General features: G+C 43.8%; 1 protein-coding gene across 1 annotated transcript; it reads right to left on the bottom strand. All coding sequences in view use genetic code 11, as the record gives it.

Annotated features, from left to right (window-relative positions):
* Nucleotides 1–288: 288 nt before the first annotated feature.
* Nucleotides 289–13,623, bottom strand: EGR_08620 (Reticulocyte-binding protein 2 a; the record flags this gene model as incomplete). Its single annotated transcript, XM_024497869.1, has 9 exons — nt 289–320; nt 1,251–1,377; nt 1,610–1,693; nt 1,848–2,073; nt 5,738–5,831; nt 6,592–6,632; nt 10,826–11,268; nt 12,541–12,696; nt 13,480–13,623. The coding sequence occupies 9 exons, from the start codon at nt 13,621–13,623 to the stop codon at nt 289–291; spliced, it is 1,347 nt and encodes a 448-aa protein (XP_024347694.1).

Genomic DNA, 13,623 nt, shown 5'->3' with positions numbered 1-13,623 from the left:
TATATTTTTCGATATCAATGCCTTTCAAAGTGTGTGTTCTCGTGATTCAATCACCTCTTCTCATCTTTCCTCTCCCCCCAAAAAATTTGTGCTTATTGCTATCATTTCAGTTTCTGTCCCTCCCTCTTTAGATGCCGAACAATCTTCTTTCAGTTGTAAACAACAACAGTAAACAAAAAAAGGCACCACAAAAACCGCAATTTTTCCAGTCTATCAAATTCTCATTACTCTGTATGCCGATTTCCAAATAAGGCCTACTCACTCCCCCACTGCCTCTCTAAATTGAAATCAACCAACTAAACTCTCTCCCATTTGATTTTCTCAAAAAAAGAAATGAAAAAAAAGCGTCCGTGAACGGCTATCGCCAGTAGGTTAACAATTTACTTTCCTATGGTCAGCTAATTAGCGATTTTCCTTGACCTGAGCAGGGCCAAACAAATAAGAGTGCGTGAGGCTGATAAGTGAGAGTAGAAGGTGCGGAGCAAAAGTGCCAAAGTTCAGGGAACCCTCGAGATCTGCTGCGTGTAAACGTACTACAAAAGTCCATGTCATTTGGCATCGTTGATAAGCGCCAATCAATCAAATCAACTGAACATCCACGTCGAAGAGGAAATATATGTTTCAAGGGGAGGAACAACTACGGAGTGAGTGGACTGCTCCTCCAGATTCCACTGATGCAGATAAAGGCTGCCAGAAAGACAAGTCAGCAATAGCCTTCTGTGTGAAAGGAATGCGAGAAGGGGAGCGACATTTTGATATCCAAAATGTCAAAGGAACCCTTAAACCCATAGCTATTCAGCTCTTCCCCAACAGACTTTCAAAGAGGACCCAAAGCGCTGCATAACCACGTCACGAAAAAATTCGGAAGTGATGACTCCAATCCAGCAGGAAGAGGAGTAAAATATTGCCAGTTCGACATTGATTTGGCCTCAAACGCAAGAAAAACTAATGGGAAAACATTTACGCTGGTCCGCTTTAAGGCCAGTCATTAGTCATCGCGAGGCCAGACAGGAAAAAGGAGACGGACAAACATCCACGGACGGTTAGACAAGGGATCACATCTCCAGCACCAGACCTACTTGAGGGATGACCTTAAAAGTAGCCTAGCCCACGTAAATAGGTTGAGGAAGACCGATAAGCATAGAATACAAGAATTTAAGCAACAAAGGGAGGGGCTGAAAAGCATTATTTGACAGGAAGGTAAGGCGCAGAGGTTGGCTACTTCTTCAAGGTAAAACTTAGCTTTGGACGAACCCGTTTACGATTAAGGATTATCTCCTGCTCCTTTTTTATCCTCCGTTGTTCCTCCGCCTCTAAACGTTGCTTCTCTTCCAACTTTCTTAGCTCCTCCTCATACTGCTTTTGGCGTACCTCCTCCTAAATGGAAGAACCATGAAATCGGCGGTCAATACGGTGGGCGAAAAGCATTGCTACTAATAAATTTCAAATAGAAAAGCCATGCTATTCACGCTGTCCGTGGGCCACAAGAGCACAAACTGAACACTCGCGGGAAGGATGAAAGTAGCCGAGTAAGCAGATTACACAAGGGAATGAAGAAACCAACAAATTGGGTAGCACTAGCAGGAAGGGGGAGCGGAAGTGACTTTACCTCCTTCCGGCGCAGTTCGCTTAGCTCCTCTTCGCGCTGACGAGCCAAACGCTCGTTAAGTTCCTTCAGTTGGCGTTCTTCTTCCTGAAAAAAATGAGATTGGCAGATGCAACTAAAAAAGTTGCACTTTTATGATTCGACGATAGTATCAGAATACAGTAGCATAGTTTATAAACGAGATTTATGAGGTAAAATTAGCGGTTAAAATACAAAAAAATGACCGGTTAACATGCCCTACTTCTTTTCTACGCTTTTCTTCCTCCTCTTCTCGGGCTTTTCGTTCAGCCTCCTCTTTCCTCCGTTTTTCCAACGCCTCTCGTTCAATGGCAACACGCCTCTCAACCTCAGCATTAAACTCCGCCTCTCGCTCCTTCAAAAGGACGGATAATTCTGCTTCAAGGTATCTTTCTAGGCGCCTGGCAACTTCTTCTTCAAGAAGTTTCGATTCAGCCCACTGCTGACGACTGGAAGGTGGTTCAGTGTAAAAGAAACGTCAGAATGCGCAAAATAAGAGTTGAGTTTGGTATTATAATGCACAAAAAACCTAGATTTAATGATTGGCAACTTTAATTACGTAAGTCTCTCTTCTTCAGCTTTCATTTCATCCTTCTTTCGCTGTTCTTCAAGTCGTTCTTTTTTGGAGGTGCCATTTTTTAACCCACTGTGCGAATGACTCTCACTACTGCTTGAACTGTGGACACGTCTATTTAAAAAATGAGACCTTCGAATGTGCCAACTTTGTCTTGTTCCGCGAGTAAGATCTGGAGAGGCTAGAGTTCTCCTCTTCTTTGGCCATAGCGAGAAGCACTGGCACAAAGGTTAAATGCCAATAGGCTGAAAAGACAATGTCAGAATGAACAGCTGTGAGTCTATTGGTAAAAAAATTCACCCGACGCAAGTACCAAGATCTGCAAATACTCCTATGATAAAACCTGTTATCCTGACTTTACGATGAAAATTTATAAATAAATTGAATACAATTGGCACGAGACTAATATTTTCGTAATCTGGATGCAGCATTATTGATCAAAAGGGATCAAAGTTTATTTAATACAAATAAGATAATATGCCCACTCTCAGCAGAATAATTTTAAAAATATTATTAATCTAGCGCCTTAACATAGGTGATTTTTGATGCACTTGTAAGGATATCAAGCCAGGCATCCATCTTTGAGAAGCAAATATTGTGAAGTTAAACAGTTGTACTTAAACAGCATATTTCTGCCAACATTTTTAATCACAGCATCAGTGATTAAGGCTTTTAAAGTCCCAAGATGGCAAGGTGGTGTGTAGGGAAATGTATTACTTGATTACAGAGGAATAGAGTCTACCTGCGTGTTTAGAAGGCCATGCAACCGAGTGGAAGAACAATTGATGGAAAATTGAAAGTCCGCATTTGCAAAGCTAAGCAGGGAAAACCACCAAAGCAGTACACACAAGTTTGCATATTTAACGTACAATCAACTCTTGCAAGGAGCTTATGAAATCATTATGGATTTTGCATGAACATATAAATATTCCTTTGTAATCTTATACACTCTTTGCTGTTTAGCTCTGTTACAGCTTGTTGAATTCCTTTTTTAATAATCACTGACAGCTGCTTGGACATATTTGGATCTCCATAGTATAAACTACACAGAGAAAGAAGTCGTGTTTCACCTTTTCTGAGCAGGTGGGAATCTCAGATTTCCACATGTCTAGTCTTTGGGGTAGTAAACATTGCTGAACTCTATTTTAGTTCTTTGTCAAGCTTTTCAAAACCGTCTCAATAAAGTTTTTTTAATTTTCTCCCTTAGCGCCCAAAATAAAATACGACGGTAGATGCTGCACAACAGCCGACCCGATGGCTAAGTTTGGCCGTACGTAGAGTCAATCCCACCCCATAAGTTTTTTCTCAAGATGAATAAATAGGCCGCCCCAATCGTGTAACAATTTGACTGGGACATACTCCTCACTGAGGTCTTCCTGTCACTGACTCACCAACCCTCAAACCCCAAATCTCGCCAGACCTTAATGAACGGCACCCACTCAGGCATCTGCTTTTGCTAGGCCGACTTGCCTCAACCCATTCGTTACGCATTAAAAAGTCTGTTTCTAAATACATTTTCATCTGTTTAAAAGTATCACACAAACTGAACCCTCCGAGTCAGGGTGTGTCGAACTTCAGGGGTCTGTTGGAACACCGTGCCCTCCTGATCGGGAGATTCCACTTCTCGAAAGACCTTCTCTGACACCTCTCGATGCACCGAGGTGACGATATCTAACAAGCTTCTTGACCTTCCATGCATCTCCAGGTGGTGACACAGGGTCTGGATGTAGATCGATCCCTTTTGCGGATCCCTTTGCGCCTTAAAACCGGCCAAAGTAGCATAACTCAGTAGAAAGTCCGCATAATTCGGAACCAGTCGCTGTTTCCGGGGCAGCTTTGCTGCAACTATCGCCGGCTTCTCTTCTACATCATCTGTCGCCTCCTCGACTGCCTCCCCCTCCACCTGCGTGTCACCAATTTGAAGAGGATTCGGCAACGCAGATCCCGGATTCGACGTTACTGCATCTTCGGTGATTCCAGTAGCTGGCAACGCGTAACCTAATTGATATTCGTCGCCACGACAGGCCTGAATGAAAAAGAGCTTCGGTTTACCAGCCAGCGATGGACACCTTTCTGCAGTGAAGTCAAGGGTCAACTGGTGAACTGGAAAGGCGTCTCCGTTGACTCCGTAGAGTTCTCCCAGTCCTCCATGGGTCATGATCACAGCGATAAAAGCATCATAAGCGGAGTGGTCAGTCTTGTTACCAATAAAGGCGAGCTCAGAGCGCATTTCACCGGAGGACAGATTACGGAGGACCTTTACAAGGAAGCCAAGGCCGCAGAAGACCTTCTCCACTCGCTTTTCATCCTTATCACAGCCACCGCGATTCTGCAACAGGATTATTAGTGTTTCAACTTTGCTGATACTTTGATTAAGCTACTGTCTATAACTCCACTGTATCTAGCCCCCAGAATCCCATCAGATTTTTTGGAAACTACCAATAACCCGGACGTTATATTCATTTCAGGCTTCCAGTACTTAGCTGGGCAGTAGCCTAAGTGGTAAGGAGGACTGTGAAGCTGTCCTACAGGTTTAATGAAATGACTCCGCTTTTAGATGAGCAGCAAAGGGCGCATAAAATGCGCTTGTAACAGACCGCTGTCCCACCTTAAGGAACAGTTAGCCATTGAACTTCTTCAATGAAGGTGGTGGTTTCATCAAAATCTGTATGGGACTTCAGCGTCGTTGAACCCATGCATCCTCGCTCCATCGTTGAAAGCCCTTCACGAGACAGCTGAAGGAGGAGAGCGAGCATAGGCAGCTTCAGAAAGAAACAATCACCTCAATCTTTGCAACTTCCAACCACCGACCTGATGTTATGGTGCCTTACTACCGTCTACAATCCACTTTAATGGTAGGTCTTACTCGGACTTGGGTAATGCATTCCAAGGTGAGAAGTAGGAATGTGAGTGAAGAACACCTCACCTGAAACTTGGGATGCCAGTAAGTCATGTTGTTGATCACGACACAGATACCGCGTCGCGGACTTGCCATGGGATAATACTCGACGGGATCCATCAAACTAGCCTTTCGACGAGCCTTCAGGGAAACTGGACGTGGCCGGTGGACCTAAGAGATAATAATTTGATGTCCTGTTAACTTGTGAATCAAACGTGAGTATTTTTTTGAAGACCAATAGTCTCTCAGCCTTCCTGTGTGTTGATATGTAGACTGAGTTCCAAATGAGATGAAAGTCCAAGTTGTCTAGGTAAGGCATTACTGAAAGTGTAGAAACCTCATTGTTCACCTGTCACACCGCAAAACTTGTCCATGAAAGGACTTCATAGTGCATTTGAAGATGGGGGAGAGGTGCTGCCCCCTCTTCACTTTCCTGAGACCACTTTTTCCAAGCCTCCCTTCATGACGAGCACCACCTCTTTCAGCATTTCACGCTAGACAGTCACTTGACCGCATGCGAAATGGTGTTGACAGTTTGGAGGTAGAAAAATGGATGCGTAGGACGAGGTTGCTTGTTTGGTTCATGCTTATTTGATAAATAAGGCTAAGGCGGTGTTGTTATTCCATTGTAAGATACTACTCTCGTGTTTGAAGAAAATTTGCACGAAATGTTTTTTTCGATTTCCCTTCATCCAACAGTCCATTTTCTCCATCTTCCCCATCATCCGGTAAAACTTCCTCTTAAAAATAATCAAATTTCCATGAAACGAAATCACTTAAACGATTAATCTAGAGGTGAGAAGGACTGAGGGAAACCAGAGAAAGTGCTGCAGAAGAAGGAAAACAAATTCACTTTCGAATGGTGTCTGATTGGTTTATCAAGCCCTCACAAAGAATTGACCTCCTCCTCGTCCTCCATTTCCGTCGCTCCTTACAAGAGTTCACCCTTACAGCGGAAACCTTTTTAGCGTCGATTTTACTAGCCAAGTAGCCTTTCTTTACCTACTTTACTGCTTACTGAACTTCTGCCTTGGTGACATGGACGGAAGACCTTGTTCCCATAGTACTTCAAAGCTGCGGAATTTGATCAGATTTGTGGTTCCCTCCTTTGTTTTTATTGCCACACATAGCCAAGAAGTTAGCTCACATCTTTTTACTTTGCTAGTCATCCTGCAATCTCCAAGGTACTGACTTTAAGAATAATCTTGCCTTCACTAATGAATCCACCATTACACCACGGATGAGACATTCATAAAGTTTCACCGTCTACTTTCTTTGCCTTTTGGAAGCGATGAATGAGAGGTGAGGAGAGGAGGAATAGGAGAAGGGAACGGAGGAGGAGGAGGAGGAGGCGTATTTACTCGGCTAAATACCCTTGTTGCTCAAACTGCTTCACCCTGAGCTGAAGCTTGATCCATCAAGGAGGAAGAAATAGGAGGGCATAGTGGCTAGGGGGTGTACCAGGTGTCGATGTGTGTCAAAAGTGGACGTAACACTTCAGATGTTCAGAAGGAACGCAAACAGAATCCAGAAATCTTGATTAATAAAAACAGGAAAGCCACAATTAAAGCTGTCACCTTCCAATTGTCATGTTTTTTACTACACATCTGACAGCTTAGAAACCTATTTGCGCTCTTTTTGACAAGGCTTCATTGGCAACTCACCACTGCTCTCTTGAGAAGAGGTCGAGAAAGGAGACCGGGTAATTTCTGACGCAGCATATCCATCTCCCTTCGTCCCACTTTCAGGCTGTTTGATCGAAGTCTACACGCCTCCAGGGTGTCCGAATCGACCTTCATATCCAGTGAACCTGTCAAGAGAAGACAAATTTGACAGCCTTGCGCTAAAAATTATCTGATTTCATTAATCATTAAGTTGACAGTTCTTTAGTGGCCACTATCTTGTTCAGCGATGGAAAGTCCTTAAAAATTCCACCTCATCAATCGTGTTTGCATTTGCCGGCATCCGCGTCCACCCATCCATCTGCTTTCTTTCCCTCGCCTTCCCGTGAGCTAAAGAGACTTGACATTGACAAGAAGACAGCTCATTCTTGCTACTCATCTCGCTACAGTGGTGACACCCGACCCGCAGTCGACCCTGATTCAAATGGACAGCAGGACCCGTTCCACTGATTGGATGCGAAATCCAAACGTCGAAGAAGTAGACGTGTGCTGTAGATGGTTAGAGGGAAGTTGAAACGGTGCCTACCACTGACAGACTCCCAATTCTAGCAGACGGTAAGGATTCGATGCTAAAGGACCTGCACCAGATCAACAGCATGTAGCACTGCTAGAGGGTAGCGCCTTCTCAAAAAGGAAGACTTCATTGCATCAATACCTTGATCAGCTCCAAAAAAAACAATGGTCGCGACTCCCTTGGCCTGGTTCAACACCCAACTACAATGTGCGAAGAGCTGGAACCGTAAAATAGGTGTTAAATTCAAGTCAACTTGCGTCAACCGCTCCAGACGTCCATACCAAAGTGAAACGAAGTGACCAGGCCTCTAATTGCCAAGAAGTTGCCAACAACCGAGGTGTTATACCTACTCCAGATGAGTGAAACCGAGGTGGTGAACTGGTTAGCATGGAGACAGGAACGAAGTGGCAAGGAGGGAATGTATCGTGAACATCAGGTCTGTGAAGTTGCCGCACGGGTTTTATCAAGTGACTCTGCTTTCAGGCAAAAAACGCGTTAATTTCGGCGTATTGAACGACCTGAAGGAGTGGTACGTCAACAAACCCCTTCAATGTAGTCTGCAGCCTAAAGAGCCCTCATGTCTGAGGCGAAGGAGAGACTATCTGGAGGGCCGGAGAAGGGAAGCCATGTAACGAGATGATTTGAAGTCTTGACTTAACTTCTCAGCTCCTCGAAAAAAAACTTGTAGAGCTGAACTAATTAATGTCCCATCAGGATGGCATTAAAAGGCGCTGACTGGTGACAGGTGGAAAAAATCCAAATACTTGCCCACGGACAATCTACCAGAAGCCTAATAAAATGTGCCAAATTTTGGAGAAAACTTCTAACAAGAGAGAACGAAAAACTTGGCATAAAGAAGAGAAAAAAGTTGGACCTATCAGAACCGCCATTTAGCGGCTTTTCAACTCCACCCCCCTATGGCGGTTGTCAAATACGATCAAACAAGTGCTTGGGAGTTTCGGCAGAGCTACTGACCACAGTGACCCGTTAGTACTAAAAATGGAGCTTTTGTTGGCTATGCTACAAGAAATTTAGCCTTTAATTAAAAGGGAGTTTCAAAAAACCTAACCAGAATCACTAACGTGATTGGTTGGAAGCGATCAATGGAAAAATCTATTCAAAAGGGTGTCTTTTTTTCCACGAAACGAATAAACTGTTTTTCTCCACTTTGTGACCCTTGAAGGAATACGGCAAAATGAGCGACGTCAAAAGCAATTAACAATAAGCACCCATTTACTCCAATCAGGTGTACTAGGTCATTGGGGGGTCTCCTGAAGCGACCTGTTGCACCTGCCTTTCATTTGGACTCCGTCTTGACGTCATTAAATATCTAGAGAATGAATCTGGTGGATCGGTCTCCAACTTCTTGAGAAATGTGTTTAAAAGGCGGTTCTTTTAACAATCACATTCTCAATTTTCATCCACCCCTCTGTCCATATCTCGTTAATTCTTCATGATGATGAAGAATTACTCGTTTTATTCGTGAATAATCTCGTGGCTAGAGTAGCTGCCACGGTGGGGTTAAAGGGTGAGGAGAGGAGAGCAGAAAAACCGGGGTGAAAGATAAGCACATGGGTTCTACCCACATGGCATATACCCATAGATGCCGAACAAAAAGCTTGAAGAGCTCTCAAATCGCTGTTCCTCCTCTTCTCACTTGTCAATTTTTTGTTTACTAACCAACTTACTGATTTCCTTGTGGGGAGGAAGGACTTTTTTAGTTCACCCAACCTACCCTCCAACGCTCCAGACCCCTTGAGATATTCATCGCTTCATCAGCACAAGCCCTGCCTTGTGGTTGGCGCATTTCGGACGATACTGCTGATTGGACAATGTTCCCCAACTCAAGGCCTAACAAATGTAGCCGAGGACTCTCAACCTCATGAGAACGAGACGTGTACAGGAGCAGTAGCTAATCCATCGTCTTCAGTAGTGGTCAAGGCTAGTACATTAGTTACTGGAATGACAAGACAATGCAGGTCTTCTTTACACACACCACAAGCGGCAAAACTTATGCGTGAGGTGACCCCGTGTCGTACTTAAGGATGGAAAAGACAATGGACGCATGGATGGAGATACTGTTGCATCTCCGACCCTACTCTCACCCTTATTCCCCCTACTCGTCTATCTCTGTTACACCGAACTCCAAGTGATGAGCATCACATGGAAAGTATGACAAATACTTGAGAGAGAGAAGGAGTCAGAGATGGATGCGGCTAGAGCTAAGTTGCTTACCTATGGTGAAAAATAAACCCTTCTAATATTTAACGAAACCTTCTGCTGTTAGTTGTTCATTATTAAAAAATAACAAAACCCAGTTGTCTCTTTACAGTCGTAAACATTAAAACTACCCAGGTCTATGCTTTAGCACATTCAAGCATAAACTTCCCACCACCAATCCTCCCATGCTATAGTCGATTCGGCTCTTTGAAGATACTCAGCTTTGCCGCCTTTTTATCAGAAAAAAACAAAATGAATGGTTCAGAGCAGACTGAACAATAACAGCTTTTCCTTAAATCCCCTAAGTGGGCGGACACACTTTAAATATGTCCTCTCTCTCCCCTTCCTCCCGCGAACTGCATCGAATCTCTTAAAGAGTACACAAACTTGATCCCCCTTTCTCTACTCGCGAGTAATAAATTTACCTTGGGGGATAGTTGACTTGACCTCACGGTGAAGGTAGGGTCTTCCTAAAATGCTTCCTCCGTTTGATGCCTCGCCGGAAGGCGATTTTTTCACAGGCATCGCTGTTACTGCCGTCACCGTCCCCGGCGTTGGAGTCGGCACCTCCACACGAATCAACGTCTGTTGAAGCTTTTGGCAACTACCATCCACCTCGGATGCCTTTACGACTCTTCGAAGGGTTGACTCAGTTGGTGAAGGTGGTTTCAAGGGCATAATTGCTTCATCCTCCTTGATTCTAGTCTCCTCGTTATCATCTTCGAAATTGTCGGTGACACTGGTATTTGTGCTGGATGTCGGTGAGAAGCTGGCCAGTAGTTTGGTCATTTTGGTGTTACGTAGGACGTACTTGGCCAAAGCGAAGGGTGTCTGGCCCTGACAATTGTGTGAATGACGCGGATGGGCGCCATAGGAACAAAGGAGGCGAGCCATTGCATAGCTGAAATGCCCGATTTCAATAGTAAACCAAAAACCAAATTGAGAGGGAGATGCCACGTTGGAATGCAAAATCTCGATTCTATCGCAATTTGATAAGCTGCTAAAAGTGGCGCTAGACCTATGGAATGGGCTTGATGCAAATTCATTTCAAAAACGAATGTAAAAGTCTCGTGGTTATGGAACTCCTGAGATGGCTCGGACGGTGGAGCGACTACAACACTCAGATGAGGAGGGAAAAAAGACTATGGAGCACTCAAACCAGTTCTTGACCTTTAACCTCTCCTATAAGTCGGTAAAAGGGCTATATCTGTGCTCCTACGCCTTGTAGTGGTAAACTAGACACTGCGTTAATACTTTGTAAAATTTACCACTAAAAGCCGATTTAAGCAACCCCAATTTTGAAATGACCTACTTGTTTGTCTTCACTGCCCAATGCAACGGTGTATCGCCATTCCTATCCTTCAGTTTATTCAACTTTCTGGAGCCCTTGCCTGCCTGTCCATGGAAGTGGTGTTTCTGCTGAATCTCATCTACTGCTAACTCCTCCTCCGAGGATGTCCAGCCACTTGAATGATCATTAAGCAGGGCATTTGCTGTATGCAAAAGCATTACAGCACACGGAACACTATTTCGACGAACTGCCATGTGAAGCGCTGTGACGGCATAGGGAGAAGCAGTGGCTTGTTTAAGCGAGGAGAGGACGTGATGTGGTGTTAGAGTTGTATTGTGGGTCGGTAGAAGAAGCTGTGTAAGTTTAGCATCACCAAGATCAACTGCAGTATGTAGAGCACTCCATCCATTGTCTCCAGCTGTTGCAAGGAGGTCGACTTTGGCCGTAGAGACCAAAAGTTTGACCTTGAAACGATGTAGAGAAGATTAGTGCGATATCCCTCACGGCTTCACTGTCACTCCATTCGATTAACACACTTCTCAGAGTCTTCAGAAGTAGCAATGGTGGGATATACCCCAAAAACCTTCACTCCAAGTAGCAAGAGGTCATCCTCTGACTCAACTTTTTAGCATGCAGCGTGCAGTAAGAGGTTCTGCTACATACTCTTGTGGAGGGAGGGAAACTTCTTTAAAGTGACTGATTGGACATTCACCGTTCCTGAAGAAGTTACTGCTGCACTCTTCCCAGTTTTACGAAGCTGACAGATCTCAGCCGCATCTGTTTCGCCTTCAGCTCATCTCGCCCGCTTTTCCAGCATAGGCGCGAACAAGTTGTTCCAATCTCGAAGAGCAATTCCTGCATATGGTGCATCCATCCTGGTGTGTCATCACCCTAGACTGTTGATCATTACTGAGAGGCACCCTTCTCTACCATCGCATTCCGCTACTACTCCCTCTCTGAGTGCCTTATCACGGGCTTGAAGCTAACCTTTGGAGCCGAGTTCAACTTGTTTCTGGGAGCGCACAAGGCAAACTGGAGTCAAATCCACAACGTACAATGATAGGTCGATGAAATGAGTATGCTTCCAAAATAGATGGAAATTACGGCCGAGTACAATAAGCAGCACCATAGTAAGAATAGTGCAAATCTATTTCCCGTAATGTGCGAAAAAAAGCAATCGAATGCACCCTCTGGATCCCTGCAAACAACAATGAGTTATTATGGTGTGTTACACCTGAAACCACACGAACCACTTCTTCAAACACCCAATTTTTGCACAGTTCATACGGCGAATTAAGGTAAGATGTCCAATGTTATCAGTGCAGATGATACCGAAGCACCACTTCAATTGGTAAGGCGGTACAACAGTCATTTTAAAGTTTGACGGGAAGGGCGAACCATTTTCCTGTAAAGTGGATTGTGCGAACACCAATGTCAGTGAGTTTTTCAATTGTCCTTTTTAAAGAGAAAAACCCACAATTCGAGCGAATTTTATTTGCAAAAATGTTACACTCAAAGAAATCAAGCCGGGCCTGGCAAAGTAATGTTTCAAAGCAATGAACCTTCCTAAACCGCATATAATTAGAATCCTACTGGGAGTTTAACAAAATTCAGCAAAATTGAGTTACTCAGAGCGTTCCCTTTTATTCAGCATTGTTGTTTTTTTTAGGATTAAAGTACAAATCTTGGCAATAAATATCCGCAGCTGTAATGTTATGGACTACTCTAAAAGTTACATGAAGTTTAGGCGATGACTGGAAGTAGAAAGAGAAAATTGGATTATCCTTTTTTCCACTTTTGGAACGCACATTCATAGATCTCCCACCCAAGTGAGATGCTGCATTACTTGGTAAAGTACAAAAGTACTTTTGTGCTTTAATTTGACTGTTCACCTATTTTACTCAACCTTTTCCTGCAGTTAAAAAATGAAATTCATTTATGCTGAAAATGAAGGGGAAGCGACGACGTTGATAAACTTTCAGGAAAGTTTTTTTCGCCACAATTAAGAGGGACCATTAATCCACATGCCAATCCTGCCTATCTAGCCGTGGATTTTCGAAACAAAATTAAAAATCCCCGTTGTTCATAGAATTTATGGCAAGAATTGAGAGATTCCGCTTACTAGCTGTCAGATCCATTTATTACTTTTGCAGTGTAATCAAAAACACTAAGTGGTAGGCCCCTCCTCCATACTGTCAAGCTACTGCATCTTTTCATCGACTTAAGTACCCCTTACGCCTTTATAAAGATATCAGAGCCACTGTACCACAACTGGAGAAACGTGTTTTGATAGCACCCGAAAAGATTTCACTAGAGGTAGAGGGGATAGATTTTTTATGTCGGAATCTAAGATGTTTCAAAAAACGAACACGGATTTGTAGATAACAGTCCGAAACTCTTCTGATTACTTGTAATCACATCACAAGCACTTTCACAGATGAAGATAAAATTACTAACCGTTTCCTAATAAAAACTTCCCTTAGGTCAGTTACTTCGATTGACAGTAGGTCCGGACTTCTTCTGTTGCCTCTCTGATGAAACACAATCGGCGGAAAAACGCCATGTGATTTTGTGTACTTCCAAATCGGCTGACAAGTAAGTTAGGATGACGCGAGGCAACAAAAATTGCGAGAAGAGGTAACATATTGTGAGCATTTGCAAAGACGCCAACTCACCGCTTCTTCGAAACGATTCGCCACTGCAATGTGGAGGGCGGTTTTGCCCTCAAAATCCAGTCCACTCATAAACACCAAATCCACAAATTCTCCAGCATTCTCCAAGATCCATTGCAATTTCATCCTAAAGACAGCACCATCCAT

This window comes from Echinococcus granulosus, assembly GCF_000524195.1.
Source record: "Echinococcus granulosus chromosome Unknown EG_S00113, whole genome shotgun sequence".
NCBI lineage: Eukaryota > Metazoa > Platyhelminthes > Cestoda > Cyclophyllidea > Taeniidae > Echinococcus > Echinococcus granulosus.
This window is presented reverse-complemented; position numbering and strand designations above follow the sequence as displayed.